The sequence below is a fragment of the Ambystoma mexicanum genome, chromosome 9 (genome assembly GCF_040938575.1).
Source record: "Ambystoma mexicanum isolate Mex_15411 chromosome 9, UKY_AmexF1_1, whole genome shotgun sequence".
Lineage (NCBI taxonomy): Eukaryota > Metazoa > Chordata > Amphibia > Caudata > Ambystomatidae > Ambystoma > Ambystoma mexicanum.
In genome coordinates, this window is record NC_090931.1 from 640,507,514 (window position 1) to 640,532,784 (window position 25,271).

Consider the following 25,271-nt stretch of genomic DNA (forward strand, 5'->3'; position numbering starts at 1 on the left):
GTCTCGTCACATGAGTGAGAAGCAAAATATCCTGAGAACTGTCTCAAGGAGAATGAACTATGAGAGGTTTAGATTACTTTTCTATTGACTCCAACTATTCCACCATCTTCTCTGCCAGATGGTAGTAGTCTTTCTGAACTGAATTAGGTTAAAGGATTTGCATTTAAATGTACATGCTACCCAAATGGAGATTGGCGACCATACAGAGAGGTTTAAAGCAACCTTACCGTTCATATATTGTCAAAGATTGGCCAGATAGTAATGTTGCCTTCTGCCGCTTCACCAATTATGTCTGGTAGGCCACAAAGAAAATATAAAACACCATAGTCATCATTGATTTGCTTAAGAAATCAACCAGCTTCTTATGTAATTGTAGCCAAAGTAGCTTGTAGGAAATCAAACAACCCAGCATCAGTTTCAACTTTACCAACCAACAAAGCTTACAGGAAGCTTGACACGATTGGCCAGAAAGTCATGTAATCTGAAACAATGTTAGAAAGGGTGACTAAAGCTGCAGATATTCTTTCCTGGTATGAAAAGGCCATGTCGAATAATGTGCAGCCACTCATCAATTTCCTGATGGAAGACACACACTTGGAGGCAAATACATTGTTTGAATAACATATTTTTAGTACAGACAAGGTCATGGGAGCAACATTGGGTTTGGCTGGTGCAATTTAACCCTGTGTTCACTGATAGCTCCCACATGCAGTGTGTGAGAGTTGCAGTGCTACCTGTGAATCAGGAGAGGTGCACAGCTATTGTCACCTAACTAAGTTCAGGAAATGCCATCATATCAACTGTGACCTGCTGTCCAGACCTATAAAACCGAGTGTCCCTCCCTACCAAAATTGAGAGGCTAATCGGAGCCCCAGAAAATGACCCAGGGAGTGACATGGCCACCTTCCGTATAAATATTATAAGCTAATAAAAAAGTAACCAAACTCACAAACCTGCACTTCCAATCTGTGGGTAAGTTAAGATCTTATTAAAGATACAGTTTATTAAGGTGTTCACACAACTTTTTATAAATGCGTTTAATACAGGCTGTTAAATTAATTTGTGTAAATAACAAAACTGCACAGAATCCTCTGATACAACCAGAGACCCTGATGGTCCCAGTTCTGGCATGTGCGACTCAAATAAAGAGGAGATCTAGTAAAGGATAGGTACCCAACCACATGGCTGGTTTTTGACTGTGCGGACTGAGGCAGGCACAGTACAGGTAAAGGGCCTCTCGCCCATATCGCATGAAAGGAGGCCCAAGATGATGAGGGGACATCACCAGCGTCTCTCTTTACTTCTTTTCTCATTATACACGCCTGATGTGGCACCTGGTGAACATTCCTAACTACCTGTGCTCTCACAAAATAAACAGGCTCCTGTGGAGCACTTATTTGTAGAGCCTGGGAACACCGAGGGGCACCCAAGGAAGCTTTCCTGGTCTTAAGTCGGTTATGGACCTCACCCGTGGAAGCATTTTTAGAGAATACATAAATTCCAGGCATTGTGGAGCTGTGTAAATCTCACCCTGATTGGTGCTTTAATGAAGGAGTGAATTTGGGGGCTATACAATCCTCATCCTTGGGGACATGAATGTAAGTAGAAGGGTGATTTAGGAGCGCTAAAACCCCTAACCTTTTGTGAACTCATATGAGCAAATGCGTTGGAGGTTGTTGGACCCTCATCCACTATCCGCATGTTCTAAATATTTAGTCCAGATACAGGGTGTTATGGGCTGAGGGACCCTCCCGCTTTCCACTTAGACTGGTGGGTGGACTGAGTGGAAAATACTAGCTGTCTCTGTGTCATAGCTCCTAGCTTTCTGCAACAAAGCCTCGCTAAGGGGTCTGTATGGGCTAGTCCACAAATAGTCTCACTTTTTGAGGGGCATAGACTTGTGCGGGATTGTGTGGTTCACAGGCTCTGAACTGTCATTGTATGTTGGGGTTATAGCCTCATGGGCATTCACAAAGCAAAATCCCCTAATCCGGAGTCAGATTCATATTCACCTATAATTATAATTGGTCATTTATAACGTGCTTAATACCCAGAGGATTCTAAGCGCAGACCCTGTTATCGAACCTGTGGTGTTCTGTGTCGTCTAGCTTACAAGACGAGTGCTTTGCCCCTAAGATATCCTCCCGAAAGATACGTGACAAACTACCACTCTTGTTTTTGGAGACTGGAGAGTCAGTCCCAACTGTCAGTCATTGGTGGTCTTGCCTTTTCTTTGCAGTATCTTAGCAATGGGGGCTCTCCCATTATATAGTTCCTGGATACCACACTGTCACCTAAGGTAAAAGTCCCTCTCTGCAGTCCAGACAGGCTGTCGTATGAAACACCATGATTTACACAAGCATAGGAAGTCAAGAAACACACCTATATTTTCCATTTCAGAGCTCCCAGAGGAAAGGAAATGGCTGCCTCTAAAATTACCTGGGAGTTAGAGAAGCATGAAGATACAAGTTGTTTTCCTCATTCAATGGTGGTTATAACGGCTGGTTCAAGCCTAAAGTCCAATCGAAAATCCTAGAGTAACCATTTCATGGTGTGCAGTTATTTGGCCAATGTACAAATGCAACTTAAGTATCATTAAGACTGATACTCCTGCGTCTAAATCATCTCGGTCTTCCTATGCGCCTCAATAGTTTCAAAGAGGCCAATCCTTCGTTGTACATGCAATCAGTGATGAGGGGGCTAACTATCTAACAGAGCACCCCAACCCAGCAACCCAACACAGGCCTGAATGCCTTCAAACCCTCTTATTCACTGCATCTCAGAAGAGAGATGAGTTGACAGCCATCCGGAAATGAATAATATCAGCTAAAGGTTTTCTACAAATCTTGAGAAATTGACATGCATTGGAAAGTCTGGAAAAATCATATTCTTCCTGCAAGTACTAAAGCATATGCCAAAAAAAGCATTTGCCAAAATTTCAAGAAGAACTAGGACAAATACCATGAAAGAATGCAATAAAGTTAATGCCAAGGTAGCAGAGAAACTGAGGATTTTATTTTGCTATATTTCATACCATGATGGAGGGAGCGTCGTCCTCACTAGTTTCCTGACTAGACAACTCCCCTGTCCCCCTTAGGGCTGTTCAACGCAACACTGCACGCCTCATAACAGGAACTAAGGAATCTGACTGCATGTTCCCTATTTTAAGGGAATTACACTGGCTACCCATCCTAGCCAGGATACTCTTCAACACTGCCTGCATCACATATAAGTCAATTACTGCCTGAACACCTGCCTACCTACAATCAAACCTCACTGGATCAGGTGGGATATTGCAAGGCTTGAGACTAAGCTGGCATGCAAAGAGAACATCAGGAAACAGGCTTTCGAGGGGATTGGGTCCTCCGACGTATTCCATATCTAAGACAGTAATCACCACAGCTGTGCTGCTTCGGAAAATCTTTCTGCGTCCTGCGTTGATGACGTTGATACGCCGCCCTCGAGGACCTCCTCCGACTGCCGACGTCACTGGATGTTATATGTAGGATGCACGACGCCCGTAGCCTCAGTTCCGTGTTCGCTTCGGAGATCTCGGCGCGCCTTGACTCTTTGGATTTTCTGTTCTTTATCGGTTCTTCGAACCTGTTTGTTTGTGAAGTTTTCCTTCGTAAGATGTCTACTTTGTCTTCCACCCCACGTCCGGGCTTTAAGAAGTGCAGAGACTGCGGGTCCAAGATGTCGGTGACGGACTAACACAACGCCTGCCTCTGGTGCCTCGAGGAGGCCCATGACATGGATGATTGTGTCGACTGCCAGTCGCCTATGTCCAAAGCCTTGCGGAAGCGCAAGAAGAAGCTGTCAGTAGGCAAGGTGTCCAAGCCACGGAAGTCGAGGTCTGCGGGGCTTTCGACGGACGATTAGAGGGGCGACTCTCTGCATCGTCGACGGATGTTCAGTGGGTCTCGGTCCTGGAGCAGGTCCCGCCACTCCTCTGCCTCTTCGAGACACTCCCGGAAGCGCCGTCATCAGTCGCCTTCCCCGTCCTCATCCAAGGACTCCGCCTGTCGGCGGGTCACTTATCCCACCAAGCGTGCGACGCCGGAGGAATAGGCTTCCTTCGGGAGGAAAATGTTAGCGATTCTCGAATCGCAGGGCACTGGTCCGTCCGTGCCTCCGAGTGGGGTCGGTCATGATCGTTCGAGAGACACCGCTCCTACGCCTTCGTGCTCGGGTGGTCAGCACGATTCACGGGAAAGGTCCCGCTCGGACAAGGGGAATCGTTCTCGTCATGCCCGTTCCAGGTCCCGGTCTTCGACGCGCTCGAGACCGCGTGCACCTGTGGTGTCTTCGAGGAAGACGTCGACGCCTGTGGTACCGAGGTAGTCGACGGACTATTTCGAGGCTCCGCCTCAGAAGAAGTCGTCGATGCCATCGGCACCCAGGCCGTCGAGGGACACGCTCGGGGCTCCGCCCTTGAGGCCTGTGTCGACGCTGTCAATGCTGTCGGCGCCGCGTCCGGCATCGACACCAAATTCACTCGACGCCTTTCGAGGCTGTTTCGACGGGGGTGCCCCGGGGCACGGTGGAGCCCCCTAGAAAGGCTCTGGCCAAGGTCAAGCATGGCTTTGTTCCACATTCTGTGCCTTGGCATGGTTCCTGATACGGTGCCAGATGAGATTCTCTCGGGGTCATAGTCAAATTGAGGACCTGCGTCAGTCCCTGCATGACGCCAGTGGTCTGGACACCTCTCCGGAGGTGGAGTTTTGTAGGTCTGAGCCCAGCACTCATGCCGACTCCTTGTACCGGCGCCTTATGTCTAGGGTCACCGAGTACTTGGGGTGGTCTGCTCCCCCAGGGGATTTTCTTCAGGATGACCTTACGGATATCCTCGACCATGGTCCACCAACTGACTCGGTACTGCCGTTCCATATGGCTCTACAGAGGAGGGTGGCGGCGGCTTGGACTGCTCCGGAAAGTCTCCCGGCAGTGGGCAAGTCTTTGCCGCGAAAATACCACCCAGCCAGTAGCGACCCCTGCTACTTGACCAAGCACCCCACTCCGGAGAGTTTGGTGGTGCAGGCGGCTACGGCCCCAGCAAAGTAGGCGTCGTATCCTACCATCCCTCCTGATAGGGACGACAAACGTTTTGATGGTTGGGCGAAGAAAGTGTTTTCTTCAGGGGGTATGGTGCTTCAGGCGGCCAACTCCGTATGTGCCTTGTCTCGTTTCACGCACACTCTGTGGAACTGTGTTTCCTTAGCAGCTGAACATATTCCCGAAGGGGACGAACGGGATGGTTTCCTTGCTATGGTCCAGGATGGCAAGGATGCCATATGTGAGGCTGTTCAGTCGGGTTTGGACATGGCAGATTGCGTCAGCCGGTCCATGGCGACGAGCACCGTGATACGCAGGTTTGCGTGGTTGCGGAAGTCAGGGTTTGCTCCTGATGTGCAGGCCCAGCTCCTCAACATGCCCTTTGACGGGGAACATCTTTTTGGCAGCAAGGTTGCAGACCTCCAAAGCTGCAGCAAAGTCGTTGGGCGCTGCAGTTCGACAACCTCTGCCTTTTCATCCTAGGGGACAGCAATGGAGAGGAGCTGCCAGTCAAAGGGGCCACCGTATGATTGCCAGAGGTGGAAAACGAGGTACTCGAGGTGCCAAGGCCGCTCGGGCAGTTGCCTCTTTGCCCTCAGGCAATGCCGCAGCCGCTTCAGCTCAGTCATGAGGCCATGTCCCATGGTTTGCTGGTTGGGGGAAGGCTGGCGCAGCATCTTGTAGAGTGGCGTGCCATTACTTCAGATGTGTGGGTTCTGCAGATCATAGCTCTTCCTTTCGGGCAGACCGGGGAATCTCTCTTTGAAGAGTCCGGATCCGCTCCTTGCGCAGGAAATTCAATCCCTGTTGGAGAAAGGCGCCATAGAACTGGTGCATGTAGCGGAGAGAAACAAGGGATGGTATTCCCCTTATTTTTTGATTTCCAAGAAAGATGGGGGATTGAGACCCATCATGGACTTGCGCGGTTTGAACAAACTCCTCAGGAAGGACATGTTCAAGATGGTTACTCTCTCTCAAGTCCTCCAGGCCCTTCAACTTCAGGACTAGTTGGTGTCTCTCGACCTCAAGGATGCTTATTTTCATGTGCCGATCCATCCAAAGCACAAGAAGTACTTGAGGTTCGCGGTTGGTGATTCACACTTTCAGTTTCGGGTCCTGCCGTTCGGATTGACCTCCGCCCCGAGGGTCTTCACCAAGCTCATGGTAGTGGTGGTAGCTCATCTTAGGAAAGGGGGGATTCACGTCTACCCCTACCTGGATGATTGGTTGATCAGGGCGCGCTCTCCCGAGCAAGTACTGGATCATCTGTCAGTCACCTGCCACTCCATCCACAAGCTGGGCTTCTCCCTCAACTTAAAGAAGTCCCATTTGACACCAACTCAGAGGCTCCACTACATCGGAGCAGTGCTCGACACGTCCCTGGGGCAGTGTTTTCCTCCCCAGGTGAAGGCTCATCACATTCAGCAGATGGTGCACAAGTTTCAGCTTGCCCAGAGTCTCCCAGCGTTAGAGTTCTTGAGATTGCTCGGCCTGATGGCATCCTGCATTCTTCTGGTGCCAGAGGCCAGGTTGCGGATGAGATCTTTGCAATGGGCACTCAAGCTCCAGTGGTCTCAGTCCTCCAGCAGGATGTCGGACCCTGTTCAGGTGCCGTTCTCGGTCGGCCAGGAACTTCTGTGGTGGGCCGTCAAAGGCAATCTGATGAAGGGGGCTCCTTTTTGGCTACCCTGGTCGGAGGTGACGATTGTGACGGACGCATCCCTCACGGGATGGGGAGCTCATGCCAACGAGTTGACAGCGGTCGTTGGTCTCCGTCGGAGTCCAGACTCCATATCAATCTGTTGGAGCTGAGGGCCGTCAGGCTTGCCCTGAAGGCTTTTCTGCCGACTGCGCGAGGAAAGAATGTCCTGATTCTGACGGACAACACAGTGGCCATGCACTACCTCAACAAAAAGGGGGGGCAGGGTCACTTCCTCTGTGCAGGGAGGTGATGCAGCTCTGGTTCTGGGCCATCCAGCAGGAAATTTCGATCTCAGCAGTTCATCTGGCCGGAGACGAAAACGAGACGGCGGACGCTCTGAGCTGGCAGAGCACGATCTCTCACGAGTGGGAACTGGCTCAGGAGATTCTCCTGGAGATCTTCGCCCCTTGGGGGACCCCTCAAGTGGATCTCTTTGCCTCCAGTGTCAACCGGAAGTGCGAAAGCTTCTGCTCGTGGGAATTTCCTCCAAGAGGAGCCTTAGGAGACGCGTTCGTGGTGGAGTGGTCATTCCCACTGCTGTACGCGTTTCCTCCAGTCCCTGACATTCCGCAAGTGCTGCAGAGGTTACGGAGGTTCGGTTCCAGGTTGATCCTCATTGCTCCGACGTGGGCCCGGAGGACGTGGTACCCGAACCTTCTCGATTTGTCCATCTACCCTCCACGTCGTCTTCCCTACCGAGACGATCTGCTCTCATGGGAGGAGGGTCAGGTTCTCCATCCAGAGGTCAGATCCCTCAACTTTCACGCTTGGTTTCTGAAAGGTTGAGGTATCAGGGTTGGGACCTCCCTGAAGACGTGATGGAGGTGTTGCTTTCGGCCAGAAGGCCCACAACTAAGTCCCTGTACCGTTGCCGTTGGCGAATGTTCTGCGACTGGTGCAGGGTTAAGAATGTGGATCCTTTTTCATGTGACATTCCTATGGTTCTGTCTTTTTTACTTTCTTTGGCCCACAGGGGCCTGTAAGTGGTTACCATCAAAGGTTACTTGGCAGCGCTGTCAATAATTAAGCGCTCGCCTGAAGAGTGTTCTTATTTTAAAATTCCTTTAATTTCTCAGTTTCTAAAAGGGCTCACTAATGTGTTCCCTCCGTCACCTTTCCAGGTGCCCGGTTGGGATTTGAACCTTGTACTCAAGTTTCAGATGGGTGCTCCGTTTGAGCCTTGGCATTCATGCCCTTTGAGACTGTTAACTCTTAAAACTGTATTTTTGGTTGCGTTCACTTCCGCTCGCAAAGTGAGTGAGTTACAGGCACTTTCAGTTAAGCCACCCTTCACTGTGTTTCAGAAGGATAGGGTTGTCCTTAGAGTTCGTCCTTCCTTTCTTCCGAAGGTGGTGTCGGAATTTCATTTAGGCCAGAAGGTTGTTCTTCCGGCATTTCATCCTCCTCCACATCCTGGTAAGGAAGAGGAGAGGCTCCATAGACTCGATCCTAGGAGAGCTTTAAGCTTTTATATTTCACGCATGTCCCGGGTCAGAGTGGACGATCAACTCATTGGTTACGCTGATAAGCGTTTGGGACAAGCTGTGACTAAGCAGACTTTGTCTCGCTGGATTATTCTGGCTATTTCTGAGTGTTACCGCTTGGCAGGTAAGGACCCACCGGTCGGCTTGCGTGCCCATTCTACCAGGGATACATGGCTGCCTCTATTGCCCTACAGAGGGGTGTTCCTATTCGTAACATCTGTGACGCAGCCACCTGGGCTTCGGTCCATACTTTTGTACGTCACTACTCCCTCGATTCCATCCGTTGGCAGGATCTGGCCTTTGGCAAGGCGGTCATTTGCTCCGCAATTTGAATGGGCATTCTTGACTGGCAGAAGACTGGTGCCACACGTTCTGGGAAAAAACTACAACTGAGGCTAGGGGCGTCGTGCGTCCTACTTATAACATCCAGTGACGTCGGCCGTCGGAGGAGGTCCTCGAGGGCGGCGTCTCGACGTCATCGACGCAGGACGAAGACGGCGAAAGATTTTCCGAAGCAGCACAGCTGTGGTGATTACTGTCATAGATATGGAATACATCGTCGGACCATCCCATCGAAAGAACGTTACCAGGTAAGAGAGTAACTTGTTCTTCTTTTGCCATGCCTTGGCCTACTTTAACGCCATCCCAGTCACAATCAGGACAATTCCAACAGTTCAGGGAATAACTAAGGGGTCAGTTAAGACCTCCTATCTCTAGGCATTTACCACCCCTGTAATAGAGAATTTCCCAGGTGCTATGAGCACCTGTACCACCCTTTTGCTACCGCTGTTAACCCCCAATTAGCTGGTACAGTGCTCTCTCACTTCTTAGCTTGGTTTGTGCTAAATACAAGCATCAATTTTGATAAAGAAGAAGTAAGATCCCTACTGGGCCTGAAAAGTCTGCAGAAGTCCATCATAAATAAAATCTTGAGGATGGTAAGGTTGCACACCCCAATTCCAGCAATGGAAATTGATGATTTCTAGTCTTCTCCAAAGCTTCACAATGCACATTCCCATCTACCAATGCACCAAGTGCATTGAAAACTCCTATGGTTCATGTTCTTGGACAAGCACCGCCAATTAATTGTGTTATCCTGGGCCTCACGCTGACATCAGAAGTCTTCACAAACTACCTTACAGTCTATGTGAGAAGAACTATTTGATTATATATAATTGAGCCATTAATCAAACTGAATAATGTGATTTACATACATTTTTGTCCAGTGCTTTTTAATGTATTGAATATTACAATTTGTATGTGAAAGATCAATTTATTTGGCCATAAACATAATTAATAATAATAATAATAATTGGACCATTAGTCAAATTCGGAAGTGCGGAAGTGCGTCCATCTGCTGCACAGCCTAGGCTATTCCATCAGTCTTCAGAACTCATATCTTGGTCCAGCAAACTATTCTGTCAATTTGGGCACGGAGTAAAGAGTACAATGTTAACTGTTCATGGATCCGTTTTTGCATTAAGAACAGAGAGCGTTGGTCAAAACGTACCAGGTGATGTTGGACGTATATCCTCTTGCATCCTATTCTGCATACTAAAATGAGAACTCTAATAGCAAAAGGATCTTATTGCCATTATGCCTTAGGAGATGCAGGGGACCGAATCGGGATACTGTGAGGGGTCCGAAATGCGAGGCAGACATCTGTTTGATGATTTCTTTTCAAATGCCTTTTTATTCTTAAAGAAAATGTATTAAACAATGCCTCACTGTCCCTACTCAGCTTTGGTTAGGCAGGTAAATCCACAGCAAAGGGGGAAACACTTTTAACATAGGATTAATAGCCCTCACACTAAACAACAAATACACAAAGAAAATATATGGTAATGCCACATCACATGAACAACATTCGCATTCTCTGAATAACCTGCCAGGGTAATGTCCCTTTCCCAGGATTTGAAGTCAAGTCTGTTGGTGTTCAACCAAAGAAATACATGTCTTGAATCAGTTCTTTGTATTTTAAAGTTAATGAAAAATGTGTTAATCAAAGTTCTGCTATCAAATTTCTTCTTGGTGAAATATCCACTTTCCACTTCCACCAAATAATACCAATGCTAATCCCAGCCAAGTTGCTTTGTCACCTTCCTCAAGAAGATTTGCCACAGTTCAAAAGAAATGCAATATTCACAACTACCAGTGATACACAGTTCTTGGTTGGTTAACAGCCACTCTTGTACCAGTTATGGTTTGCAGCTTCACAATGGTATATTTGTCAGGATGACTTCTTGCTGCTTCAACTTTAACAAATTAATTTCTACTTCATTCACTATGAGAACAGTCCCCTTTGTCTCACAGTGTTCCTTTTTGTTGGACTACTACAGTATATCATCCACCTACAAGCAGATACACCACCACAGCTTCAGTACTTTGGTCTACTACCAGTTTTTCAATGGTTTGTACTTTTAGACATGCTACGACAAGATATGCTCCAAAGGGCTTCAACAACTTTTGAGTAGACAATGCACTTTTCCTCTGAATAACCTTCTACAAAAAGGGGCAGTCTCTTTGCCATTCTTGTCTGTCTGCCACAATAACAACCCAGATTTGCCTTTGAGACTCACTCCTCTCTTTCCTCCATAGTCTCTAACACTACAGGTTGTGTCAACTTCAAAATAGTCTCTACCAACAGCCAGTTTCCCTTCCTCAACTTTACCTTCACCTTTCTGCCAGTTAACAGCCCAAGCAATTACCCAGAAGCCTGGGTGCCACTCTCTTCAGGTAATACTTGCATATTTGTATCTCAGGCCGATAAACTGATATCAACTTCACAGTGCAGTTAGACTGTTTCTTAACTCTAGAAAGGTTGGTTTCAGTGTGAATAAAGGGAGGCTCTTCGGTGGGGTATTGCTTGTTTTCTTCTTCTGTTATACACTTTGACTTCATTAAATGGGAGGTATGCTGTGCTAATATAACAAATAGAATTCAGTCTTTCTTTGAAAGTCAGAATTAGGCATACTCAACCAGTCTTTGATATAGTTTTCACCAGTTAAAGTTTGTAACTCTTGTATTGTCAAAGTTAAGTATTCGGTAATGGTCGTAGCAGCGTTTCCTCTCCTTAATTAGAAACGTGTGACCACTCCTTAAAGCAATAACTGTCTTTGAATAATGGAAAAATCGATTTTAGTAACATTAGGTTCTTATGCGGGTAACAGACCTTGCACGTTATACGCGAGTGCTACAATGCCATTATTCATAGTATTTTAGATGCAACAAACAACTTCTATTCAGTTACTAATGGGGAGCTGGATACTGTTGCCGGCAATGCTTGCACAATGTGTTAGAGCGCCATGCTTCACTCACCGGCTTCTTAGATACTTGCACTGCGAGTCGTACTGTCTTCTGTACTTCTGCCACAACCTCTACTGCGTCTGGCCTGCTAGGGACCCAAACCCTTCTCCTGACAAGGTGTCTCCGGTCTGGCTACACGTTTTGGGAGCTCCTCTTACTCCAGAGACCAATGGCTTGATAATTGCTTCTTGCCTCGGACTCCTGCACGTCCGCAGCTTGGTAACCATGGCAATTAGGCACACATGAGAAAGGCAGCTTTCCTGCACGTCTTCCGCTGCACAGCCTCTGCACTTTAGAATTAGGGGAAACAGGACCATCTTCTTGTTCTCCCTCTTCTGCTTGGTTTGCCAGCCTTGTGCTTGCCTCTTTCTGCTACTACTGCTACAACTCGCATCCCAATCACAGTTCCAGCTCCTTCCACTCCTCCCTATTGCCTGCTGTTAGGCACAGTTTGTATGCAATACCCTCTGGGGCCACTACACACAACTCTGACTTCAGGTATAGGAAACCCAACCTTTGGTATAAGCTTGTACTACACAGTTTTGGTAGCGTGTTGAGCAGCCAGGCTTATCTCAAGAGGGGTCAACATGAGCTGTAGTGGAGTTACACAGAGCTTCACAGTTACAAGTATTCAAATAAACTCTTACACTCAAGGTTTCCTTCATAAACAATTATTAATTTATGTATCCGTCAGTTAGAATAAGCCTTCTTCAGAAGGGAGCGATATAATAGTAACACACAAATACACTTCAATACTGTACACTCTTAGTTTCTAAATCAGTAAAGACCCTTTTGGGATGGCCCACAGACACAACCTTCACCCACAGGTGACTTCAATAGATAGGGTGCTGGGGAGAATAATATCTTACTGTTGTCATTTAGAATACTCTTAGAAGTTGGTAAAAGGCAAAGGTTATTAGAACAACAAGATACCACAAATATACTTAAGCAGGCAAATATTTTTCTTCCCTCAAGAAGAGTCATACAATTCAATAGGCTAAGCCAGAGTCAATGGGCAAAAGTCTTGTACACGATGAAGCACTTCTGGTAAGTAAATGGAAAAGTCTTTGCACAAGTTCTTAGGAGTCTTTGATGAAAAGAAGAATCGAATGTAGGGCCACAAGCTGATTAGACTTCTGAGTTGTAGAAGTTGCAAGCACTCTACAGTAAGAGGTACGTTCTCACAGACGTTTTACAGTACCTTAGAAATGAAGAAAAAGATGCAGCTGATGACTTCTGTTCCTGTGCAGCTCTGCATATCTCGCTGTTCCTGGGCCTCAGTCGAGGGGACAAGAGGGATGATGTTGGGGGACTCCTGCAATGCACTGGGACGGTCAAAACTCACAACCGGCAAACTTAACTTTCAGTGGCTAAGTATTTCAGCTCCTTGCGTCTACCACAAATAGCAACACAGCAGTTCCTGGCTGTCGAGATGGACTTACCTTGGGTCTGGGGTCCCGCAATCTGTTGAGGGCTCAGACTTGGTCAGTCCTGCTTCCTGGGAGTCTGGAGGATCTTCCTGAAGCTCTAGGCCAGCTTAAAAGCAACGACACAATCTGGTGTCCCTCTCCCTGGCTATATGGTTTCCAGCAGCAACTCTGTGGAAATTCAACCAGCTCCGAGATGGATGTCCAGGTGGCTTACTTTTGAGTTGATTGGTCCCACCAACTCAAGGGGAGAAGCCGTCCGTGCTGGGGCTTCTCTGTCGATGCAATGTTGGCGTTTTGGCACTCCAGCAGGGCTTCACCGGGCAAACCAACGGTCCAAGAGTTGCAGCAGGCGTCCCCTTCAAGTTCTTCTTCAATTCCTTCGTCCAGTGGTCGACTCTGCCTTCCAAGCCAAGAGACTCGCCTTTTATTCAGTTCTCTCCCATTAATTCCAGCCTAGCTGTCAGTCACCCAGCAGGGTGGCTGTCCTTGCCGGACAGATGGCCAATCATCACAGAGTGCATTTGGGCCTCCTAGGAGACTAAGCACAGGGAGTTTCGAGCACCTCCCTCACCTCCTGCCTACCCCAGACACCCTGGAGCCAGAGGCTGGTTTCACTCGTGAATCCTGCCAAAGGCAAAATGAACAAAGAGATCAAACCTGGTTTGGCGCGCAGAGTAAATCTCAAGAAGGACCTTTCCACAAAGAAATGGCGAAAAAAGAATATCAGGGCCATTTTAACAAAAATGGCGCCCTTGGGTGCTTTACTGTAGCTGCGAACGCTGCCCGCGGTAAATGCACACCATGGTAGTTTAAACGAAACCACTGCCACCAGCCATTCAGTGAGAAAAGGGTAACATAAAAAATGTTACATGAGAAGTTAGACAAAGGGGATACTAAGTAACCCCTCCAGCACTCTATTTTAAGATAGGGGTGCTGGGTCTAGAAAGTTACAATGGTAAGTAAAGTCAATTTCACTTTACTGCTCTTGGAAACAGGAGTTTATCCAAGAGAAGGTATTTAAACCTTTGGGAAATCTGAAAGACTTCCCTGTGCCACTGCACTGAAGGTGCTGTATGACACAATGTAAAAGATGATGCCTATGGAGTTTGTCAGACTCCACAACCAAAAGAAACAGTGTTCAAAATCACAATAACATACATGAGAGAGTGGGAAAAAGGGTCACTCTCTCTACAGGATAAAAACATCAAGTCCTCAAAATCCAGCAAAGTTGAAGGGAATTAGCACATTTCTGAGAATTCTCCTTAACACCTGTCCCTGGTGGGCCTGTTATGCCTTGGAGGTTCCTTCAGATGTGGCCGATTAGGCTTAATTGCCTGAGTACAGCAACAACATGCCTCTTCAGCCCACTTCCTCGTCTCAGTTCCTCTGGAATTATTGGACTTGTAGTCCCCTTCAATAAAGTTAATTCTTTTAACAATTGAGTTCATTTTAAGGGTAGATTTACTACCTTTAAACTCATCAAAAGATGGTCCATCAGAATTGGTCATTATAGGGGAAGGTATTGGTTTTAAGGTAGTTTCTCTAGACTCCTTTACATTATACTTTTGCGAGTAAACAGGGTTTTTATTCTTTGAAAGATCTTTCTGTTAATACGGTTTGCTCAGATGTAACAGAACGTGTACCCTGGGTCACAGATCTTATATGTGGGTCAGGGACATAATGACAATATGCCATTACCTGGCTTGGCAACCCAGAAAAGTACTTGCTGTCAGAAGACAAATACCGTGCCTCCCAGGTGATCCTCCTGCAGAACACCACCCCAAAGGTCAGGATCAGGAAGAGTCTGCCTTTCCCTGTCCACTGGGGAGGAGACTTTAGGCATGGTTTTATTGAGGGATCTGTATGATACTTCACAATACCCAGACCAGTGAGAGCAGCAGTGGCTTTGTGACTTCATAAACGAAAGTTCACTTGCAGCATGCCTTTTCACGTACTGGCACAAACAAGATAAAAATGTTCTTATCAGGCTGGGGTGCTTGACTCAGTCTATATATGGAGCAAAGCTTTATGGTCAAGTCAAGAGTCACACAGGCATATCCGTATCCTGGAGTTGAGGGCAGTTGGCCCTGAAAATGTTCTTTATAATGATATCAAGCAAGGCAGGTGGAAATCAGGCAGACAATACTGCAGCAATGCATAATGTAAGGAATCAGAGAGGATGATCATCAGAGATTGCATAACTATCGCAAGCAACTATATATTCCAGGCTTTCTGGCTAGTTTCAATCATCTGGGTTCTCTTAAATAATTAATTGTAGGTGCTTTTCCAAGTCAATGGGCCTCATTACGAGTCCGGCAGTAACCCTGCTGCTGCTATCGGCACTCGTGATATTTTACCAGCGCCTGACTTCCTGTTACCACCATGAGATTACAACTCCGGCGGTCCGGGAAGTCACAAAATTTAAGTCCCCATTCCCATAGAATCCCATAGGACTCTATGGGAGTGGGGACACGGAAGCGCTGGCACCATTGATAATGGTGCCAGCGCTTCCGTGAAGTGTTTGCCTACTACCGTGGCCGCGCCCGGCAGGGTCAGACCGGTCAGGCACAGCGGCCATGGCAGGCAAATACGTAATTTGACGGTCCGGAAACAAGGGTGCCAGTGCAAGGACCTTAAGAGGGTATAAACATAATGCAAAACCCACTCCATTCCATCTCCATCCCCCCCACGTCCGTGAATGGCTGCATTGATCATTTCCATTACATAAATGTTCTTTGCCGTTTTGACCCACTCTATTCTCCTGGGCAACAATACCCTCTTCCAGTGCATAGTCAGGCATGCCCTGGCCGCCAATAACAAACAGTGTGCCAAATTAGATAAACGCTGGTATTCCCCCTCGATCTCCTCCAGGCCAAACAACACAGGTAGCGGCATCTGTTACCGGGAAACACCATCTATCCCCTTTATCCATCCAAACACCTCCTCCTAATAAACCTGAAGCTTAGTACTCCCCCACCACATGTGCCAATAATCCACCCGTACTCCGCAGTCGTGCCAATGGAGTGAACTCACCCCATCAAACATCTTGGAAAGACGCACAGGATCATACTGCCAGCGGTGCAATAATTCAATAGTGTAGAGCTTGTATTGGCAAGCAATCGAAACCTTAAATGCTTTACTGCACATTCTGTGCCATAATGCCCCATCCAATCCCAAGCCGAAACACTTTTCCCACCTACCCTGAAGTACATCAGTGCTTCCCTGACCTGTCTAAACTAGGGATTCGTACAACAGAGAAATTAACCCCTTCGTCTCCATTTGAGAATCAAGAATTTTCTCCGTCTGAGATCCTGTCGCAAACCCCCACCCCCTTTCAATTGCAGATACGAAAACATGGACAGGTTCCCAAGTCCCAGGGCTTCTTCCAATTCTGAAATGGGAATAGACTGTTCATTCTTCCACAACTGTACGATTCTCGTCAAACCCGCCTCGAACCAAATCTGAAACCTATCCAAGTTTGGGAAATGCTCTCTCACTCCCGGGGCCCACAAATGACTCAACAGGGAAGGCCAAGCCATATCCCCCTTCATCTCCGACCCTTTCAACAAAATATTCCAAATAAATCTGAGCATGGGATGCTCCCGTATTCTTTGCAGGATCCGGTTCCTTGGTGCCCACTCCCCCACAGTCGAAAGTAGGAATTATTGAACCCAACACACTGACGCTCCATCTGTTGCCTCATATGAGGTACCACAACCCTAAGCTGTGCTGCCTTAAAATACAAATACAGGTCCGGTAAACCCACTCCCCCTCTATCTTTCGTGAATACCAAAACGTCATATGCGACTCGCGCTTTCTTTACCTGCCAGAGGAACTTTAAGAGACGTCCCTTCACTTACGTGAACATGGAATCGGGAACCCCAATGAGCAGCACCTGAAATAAAAACAACAGCCTGGGGAGGAAATTTATCTTTATGGCATTAAGACAGCCCATCCGTGATATAGTAAGTCTATCCCATTTGACCATGTCCTTTCAGCCTCAGCAGCAGAGGAGGGTAGTAAACCTCATGCAAGTCTCTAGTAATAAGATCCCCAAGATAGCGCAAGTGGTCCTCCTTTACTTCTATTCCTAAACGGTCTAAACTCTGCCCATCCTGATCCCCCCTCCTGGCCAAAAGGAAATAAAATAGATTTACCCCTGTTCATTTGAAACCCTGAGAAGGTACCATATTGTCCACTCAATTCCACTTCTGCTGGGACCAATCCCAACGGTTTCCAAAGGTGCAACAGGATATCATCCGCAAAGAACCTCCATTTATATTCCAAGTCCCCCACCCAAATACCTCCCTTAACCTTTGGGCCAGTGGTTCCAAAGAAAGGGCAAAAAGAATTGGCGAAAGGGGACACCCTTGTCTCGTACTCTTAGCTAAACCAAATCACTGGGAAATTCTCCCATTTGCTGCAAGGCACACTGTGGGATTCTAATACAAGGCTATATTTCTATTTAGCACCTTACGGCCGAACCCAAACTAGCGCAACACTGCCTCAAGAAAGTCCCAGTCAACCCTTTTAAAAGTCTTCTCTGCATCTATAGACAACAGCGTAAGATTGCCGCCCTTCCCCCAAGCCCAATCAATCAGCATGTTCTGCATTGTGCCTGCCCTTGACGCCATCTTATAACTCCCACCAGGTCTGAGTGGACCAGTTTAAGCATATACGCATCCAACCAAGAGGCAACGACTTATGTAAATATCTTAGCATCTATGTTAAGAAGGGAGATGGGACTTTAGGAACCACAGAAAATTGCATCTTTACCTTCCTTAGGTATCACAGAGAGAGCCCTCACAAATATGATTAAATAATTTCACTAAATGAGGCACAAGTAAAGCAGAGAACGTTTTAAAAGATACCTAATGTAACAATCTTCCCCAGGGCCTTGCCCAGCTGCAAACGGCGAATAGCATCGACAAACTCCTCACCTGCTATGGGAGCAGCAAATACCAGCCGCCGCATCAGTTGTCAAGACAGGGAGAGAGACCCTGTTCAGGTAGGCCTCCATTCCAGGGGAGGCCACCCTCCCCTCCGTACAAACCCTCAAAAAAGGAAGCAAACCTATCAACAATGCCCTCAGAATTTGTTTCCACTCGACCATCAGTTCCCTGTACTGCTGTTATCCATCTTTCGGCCAACTGTCCACGATGGCACGCCGCCAATAGCACATCTGCCTTATCCCCTTTTTCATAGTGCTTCTCTCATAAAAACTGGAGTTTTCTAACAGTCCTACCTTTCTCCAACAATCACAGCTCCTCCCTTTTATTCCTAACCTTCTCTATCAATTCCCCTACACCTACCGCCAACTCCTGTATTCCCTTCTCCAGGACCCCAATTGCCTTTCGCAACCTATCTTCCAGCAAAGTTCTTTCCCTTTTCCGCCTCGCACCTTCGCTAATCAACAGTCCCCTCCCTGTCACTTTAGCAGCAACCCAGACAGTGCATAAATTCACCTCTTCCATATCGTTAATCAAAATAGTCCTTATGGACCCCCTCAAATCTTCCCTAAACCTTGGATCCTTCCAAAGCGACTAATTACACCACCACAGTGTCAAACACTTAACCCCAACAATGATGAATTCAGCCAAATCATGTTGTGCTCCTACCACCTAATCTCGAGTATCTCACAATCCAATGCACTATCCAATAGCTCTCTTGACAGGCAGACATAATCTATGCGAGTATATGTCCCATGTGGCAGAGAGTAAAAATTGAAACCTCTATCTTGACGATGCCACAAATCACACAGCTTGTGAGAGTCAAAGCAGGCCTGCAGTCCTTCACAACCAACCGGGGAAGCTCTGCCACCGGCCTCACCGGGTACCCGTCTATGAAGCATTGGATCAGCCCACATATTATGATCTCCCCCACCCCCCCCATTATCAGATGCTCCTTACAATCTCTCAGATCTTTCACTGTTGTTGCTCTCAAGAAGCTCAATTGTCCCTGATTAGGGGCATATATCTTCGCAAACGTAAGCCATACCCTCCAAAAAGAGTCCCGAGAGCACAAGCGCTCTACCATCTCTACTTTTCCATGTCATCACCTTTTCCATCCTTAGTCTCTTGTGGAAGAGGCTCTCCAACCTTCTTGGAATCACCCGATGCCCAATATACCTGTCCAATAAGTCCACACGGGACACTCCTTTACCCCCCCCCCCTCCCTGTAGAAACCTTGTCTCCTGCAAAAAGAGGACATCCATTCCCACCCTTTGAAATTCTCTAGCCACCAATGATCATTTGGTCAGTGAATTTAATCCCTTCACATTCAAGGTACAAACCCGCAGACGCCCCCGACTTCCCTCCTTCATTCACCTCCTGCATTGTTAAAAAATAGTGAATCATGTGCACAAAGCATGCCCCTTCCACCAAAGCAACTGTCCAGGTCACACAAGTCTCATAAAAACAAGTTCCCCATACCCGTTGCCCAACATCCCCCTCTCCCCTCAAAATCCCCAAACTCTAACTTACTCCTGTGGCTTCCAATCCCTCTCAGTTAACATCACTAGTCTAGGAACGAACCACCAGGTATTACTAGATGACCAGGAAATCGCTATACGTCCCACTCCTATAAGTCCCCCTTACCCTCCTACAATCACATAATCGACACTCTGTGAAACCTCCACCTCTGCCCCTCTGCCCTGCCCTTGTCCGAGTCCAGCATGACTACCACTCATGCTCCCAGCATCCTGCACCACTTCTTGACCTACAGAATGGACTCACAGACTCGTACCACGCTAATCACCTTACTGTCCTGCTCCAAGGCACCACCACAACCCAAAATCACCAAAGGGAGAACAATGAATGAGGTATTAGAAGCACTCAGGACAATTTGTACACAGGTGCAGTCACACAACATATTAAGTGTCAAGAGTCCCCCCTTGCGGGAGTGCTCAGCTTTTTGGACTTCCTTGAACCAGGGACTCTGTGTCTCCTACTCCCGTTTACTGTGGATCCCCTCTTCATCCGGGGCTTGGTCATTAGCAGGACTCATGAGTTCACTCTTGACCCTCTGGATTTCGTCTTCAGTGATCAGCTTATATTTAAGGCCCTCATACTCAAATAATATAGAGAAGGGGATCACCCAGCAATACCAGACTCCCTTCTCACTGAGCCATTGGATTAATGGGGCGCACATTCTTCTCGCCAACCTGAAGGCCAAGAGGTCCTGAAAAATAGTTATCTTTGTTAAGCCGAGGGAGACCGGCCCTCCCTCCTCGCCTTGTTAAGAATTCTCATTGTAGTAATGGAAGCGTGCCAGCACAGACTGTGGGATCCTTCTCCCTCCTCCAGTACGAACCGCCTTACCTATTGTGGGCGTGGCTGTCGTATCGCTACCAAATAAGAGCTTGACAACTTTGTGGACGGACCCCTTGATGTCTCTTTCCGTATCTCCCTCTTTTTCCGGAAAGCTGAAAAACCGAAGGTTATTTCTCCTCTCACGATTCTCAGTCATCCATCTTGAGTCACCTCAGCCTCCCTTCTTTCAAGCTATGTGTGTAGATCTGGAGTTCAACTGTATCAATAGAGGATTGATTAGTTTCGAGATTCAGCAATCTGGCGTCGATTACATCCACTATTTTATCCAACGTGTCGAGCCCAACTCCAATGTCGGCACGGATCTTTCGAATTTCTTCCAGTTAGGCCGCTATGTCCTCCTTTTTTGTGCATCTTTATTTTGAGGGTCTGAAATGTAGAGGTGATCAAGGGCTGAGGATGGGGACACAGGTGTGAATGTGCGAGAAGGATAGTGTTGGTTAAATGGAGTCATATGTGCATAGTGAAAGCACAGTTATTGGAAGAGGCATAAATAATGGAGAAATAGGTGAGAGATCCTCACATCACCAAGGTCAGGGGCAAGAGAGTCCTGCCTGACTTTCCTCTTGGTCATTGAAGAGTGGAGAGGAAGAGTGGATGGACCAAGATGTTAAAGAAAAACAAAGGAGTCATCAGAGGTTAGAGATATCGGAGGAGGGGGGTGAATTAGAGAGAAAGAGTTTTCCCCCCAGAGTGGGTAAACTGGTCATGATGAGATTAGAGGGAGTGGTCAGATAGGAGGGAGTTATGTTCAAGGTGCTGGCTGTGGATTGCTTGGAGAGGGTAAAGTCACCCAGCATTAAAATAGGGATGTCAGTAGGAAGGGACTCAAGAAGGCTCCTATCGGGGAAGGGGTTGTGAGGACCAGGGGATCGATAAAGAGCCAGATCAGTGAGAGGAGTATTAAGGAGGAGTTGAATAGTGGCATATTCAAAAGGCAAAGAGGTGATGTTAGACTGAGGTGGGGGTGCAGTGTTGAAGTCCTTATTGATGAGGGACCCCAAACTGCCACCCTTCCCAAAAGGTCGGGAGAGTGGGAGAAGGAAGCAGGGTCAGTACGGGCATGCCGTGTTAAAAATATCTCTTTTGTTGACATGCCCTCCTATTCACAACCCCAGTCCTAAAGTAATATGCAGGATTTGTAATATGATGTATGACAATTTTTTTGTTGTTCAATGAAATGCTCTAATACTTGTGTCTTTTAATTAAAGAAGCACAACTTTAACCCCTAGGATGCTTTGTTGCTATTGTGTGACTTAATAGGGGAGGTTGCTGTGCCCTGCACAGGAGTTCCAGGCAAATCACTGCACCCTAAAATATTGCTATCTTGGTAGGGCATCGTTTTTAACATGACAATACAGTAATGACTAATGCTGTACTTGTATAAGCTTGCAATATTGAACCTATTACTTTCTAAACACTGTAGTGGATCAACACAGTGCAGCCCTGTTTGCCATGAGACTCTAACTCAAACTCTGTGCTATAATGGAGGCTTTGCTCGTATAGCTACTATTGACATACTCTGTCTTTGCCTTTGTCTCGACAGCAGGCAACCAGGTTTATGTGGGAGCGTATGAAGCTAGTGATCGAGCCCACAGCAGGTGTTGGGGTCGCAGCTGTTCTTTCACAGCGATTCCGGTCCCTTCCAGGGGAGCAGCAGAACATCTGTGTGGTGTTGTGTGGAGGAAATGTGGACCTGGGTTCCTTGGACTGGCTTCAGAACACAAGAGACACAGAGGACACAGCCCCTGCCTGAAGACAATCGTGGAAGACCACTGGGGGAAATGAAAATGGTTGAAAATGTAAAGACTGCGCCCTAGAGCACTCATTCACAGGTGCCCATTTGATTAATTCTGGATCATGAAAATAATAGCAGACACACCATCATTCCTACCAGGCAATTGGCCAGGGCTGCTCACAAGCAAAATCAATCAAATGACTATCTTCCCCGTAACCTACGGAAGACAATGAGATACCAGACAGAACATCATCACTGCCATTTTACAAGAGCAGAGTGAGCTGCTAGCCATCCCACTAAACGCAAATAACCTCTGACAGGCAACCCATCCCGACATGCACTGAATCCTGCTAAAGGTGACCTCATCAGCAGCAGGAGGCTGGGCATTTCTCCCACTGTAAGGGAAGGAGATGGGAGGGAATGGACCATCCCATCCTCCCAAGGGTAGGGTTATCCTCCTTAAATTGGCCGTTCTCCTCCTCTTATTAAGACCCGGCCAGCAGAAATGCTTGGACATCTCTTTTAATATGTCGTGTTTCATGGCTGTGAATATCACCTGATTCAGCCCAATATCCTCTGCTGTTTTTGATGGGGAGTAGCCCACGGCCAATTCCTACCAAGTGTCTCTATTTGAGCCTGGTAGGCCGTTTAGCCTAGAGCAATTTGCATGACAAGATATAACAGGACACTCGTGCTCTCAGAATTCTAAGGGTTGTTGACAAAACTGCCAGTATTGGCTAACATTGTCTGACATGGTAGGAGGGCACCCGGCAGCAGGGGAAGCTGTCCACAGTCATGGGGGCTAGGGGGAAGGGCCAGGGCCTCTTCCCCCAGTAATGCGGACGTGGCAGAGCCCTTGGCCAGCGCCCCTGTTGTGCTCTTGTCAGCAGTCATGGGGAATGGCCCGAGCATAGGATCCTTGAGGGGAATATTTTCATCATGTGAAAAAGTATGTACCAGAGTCCCAGAGAATCAAAGCAATATGGGCGACTCCATCAGGAGGAACAGAACAACTGCTCAGCCAAATAGGCATAAAGGGAGTCCGGAGGGTCCTATTCTAATCGCAAGCTACATATTCAGATGCACAACTCTCATGTTAGTGAAAAGCTAAACATGTAATGTTTTAAAAATATTGTTTTCCCATTCAATTTGAGCTAGATTGAAGAATGCTACTGAAGAGAGTAGGTTTAGATTGTCTTTGTTTACAAAGAATATATTTACTGGAAGGGTGTAAAAGAAGAATACAAACTATTGCTCACCACTTCAGGCCCCACACCTTCACAGACCTGGGTGCAGGCTTTCAGCACAGATGTGACCATAGGTTGTCGGGCCTCGTGCATTCACAGATATCATCATGCTATGGCACGCCCTTGGATATTGTCATGTGCACTCACAGTCACATAAGTCACATCAGGCTGCGTCATATCTTGCACATTTTCCAATATACTGCAGGGTTTTGCAAGAGACGTGAGCTCGTGGTTTCCCATGTCTTGTACATTAACAAACATGACCTCAGACTTTCCCTCGATTTAAAATGTTACCGGGCGCTGACAACAATGGGACGTTCCCATTCCATGGAGTCCATGAGGACTCCATGGAATGGGCTTGCTTCCATCACCGGCACTGGTAGTAACAGTGCCGGTGATCGGGGCAATTCTTGTAGCCGGTAGGGGCCTGAACACCGGGAAGGTCGGGCCTGCCGGTAGTTCACTGCCCCTAATGGCAAAGTCGGAGTGTACAGGTCGGGGGAAAATGCCGGATCGGTATTACCGGCCATTTTACTGGCATTTTTCCAGGACCAGCACACTGATAATAAGGGCCTCGTCTTCTTTCTTTCAAAATCTTCACTTGGAATGCAATGGTCCAAAAGCATTAAGTTGCATGTGGTGCAAAAGAAGTCCTGAATTATTACGCATGGGGAGTCAAATAATAATGATCAATTATGGCGGTGCGCTCTTCAATAAGGGTTCAGAAAATGATTTTCTTTTATGTCACAGGATACAAACCATTGAGACTGAAGTATTTACAGGGAAATAACTCAGTTGATCTTTGCTAATCAAAGCAACTTTATTTTGTCCTCACATGCAAATGCCACAGACAACGTCAAGGCTCAGAGCAGGATGATTAGGCACGGCCAGTTCGGCGCGGGCCGATTCGCTGCGATGCCTTTTGTTCTGAATGTCTCCCGCGCAATGCAACGCCCTACCTCAGTTTCGTACGCCTTATCCTGTGAATACTCTTAAAGTTCTTGGCCTCATTATTCAGCCACCAATGCTCATATATTTCAAGCCCTCTATTTTTCAGTTCGGCTGTGTTCAGATGCAAAGCCCTCAACACCTCCGACTACCAGTCCTGCATTTTGATTGGCTGCATGTTGCTCGACGCTTTCATATTACCACTACTGCTGCCGGAATAAAGTAGCAATGAATTATCAAATAACAGGTCTACTTTGTCATCCCCAGATCCCCTCCAGCTTCCAATACTAGCTTTCTCCCACCTTCGATACCACCCCCAACCCACGATTGGTCTGTGAGACCTCTTTTTTTTAAGACGTCCTTTCACCAACTGCCCTGAGTGGTCATCTTAAAAAAAAGAGGTCTCACAGACCAATCATGGGTTGGGGGTGGGATTGAAGGCGGCAGAAAGCGAAACCAGGAAGCTGGAGGGGAACTGGGGCTGACAAAGGAGACCAGCACGGAGAGCACGCAATTTAAATAAATAACGTGGACAAATTAAGTGAGGGACACTTGCCCTGAAGGCAGGTGCTGCAGCAAACATGTAATGCTTCAAAAGTTTAAGCAATATTTAGAAAAAAATAAAATCTTGAATTTGGTAATGCAGAATAAACAATGTTCAATTTTAAAACCAACATCAAAAGGCTGAAAGGAGAAGGAAGAGTGTTGAGGCAGCCAGGTGAAAACAGTATTGTTTGGTAGGTGGGTACAGTTGCTTGCCCCTCTTTAAGAGTAGGTTGGCTTAAAACATTTCATAAAGGTTGGAGGTAAACAGGATACAAGTTAAGTGAACCATTATCTGTTTAAAAAGACTACATAATACTTTATTTAATTTGATTTTTTTTGTTTGTACTTGTATAATTCGTAGCAATTCTGTCATTTAAGATTTCCACAATATATCTTTTTACTTTGAAGAGTTTTACAATGAGCAGTCAAATAGCTAAAAGAGGAATCCAAAATCAATAAACATGGGGAGTCAATTAATAATAATAGT

The 25,271-nt window shown here is 47.0% G+C and overlaps 1 protein-coding gene across 1 annotated transcript in view; it reads left to right on the forward strand.

Moving 5' to 3' along the window:
* The window catches only part of SRR (serine racemase), a 138,240-nt gene extending 113,618 nt beyond the window's left edge, over positions 1–24,622 (forward strand). The window contains exon 8 of the mRNA XM_069615350.1: positions 21,852–24,622. Coding sequence (XP_069471451.1) covers positions 21,852–22,061 — 210 coding nt within the window. The 3' untranslated portion in view covers positions 22,062–24,622. The remainder of the gene's footprint in view (positions 1–21,851) is intronic.
* Positions 24,623–25,271: the final 649 nt, after the last annotated feature.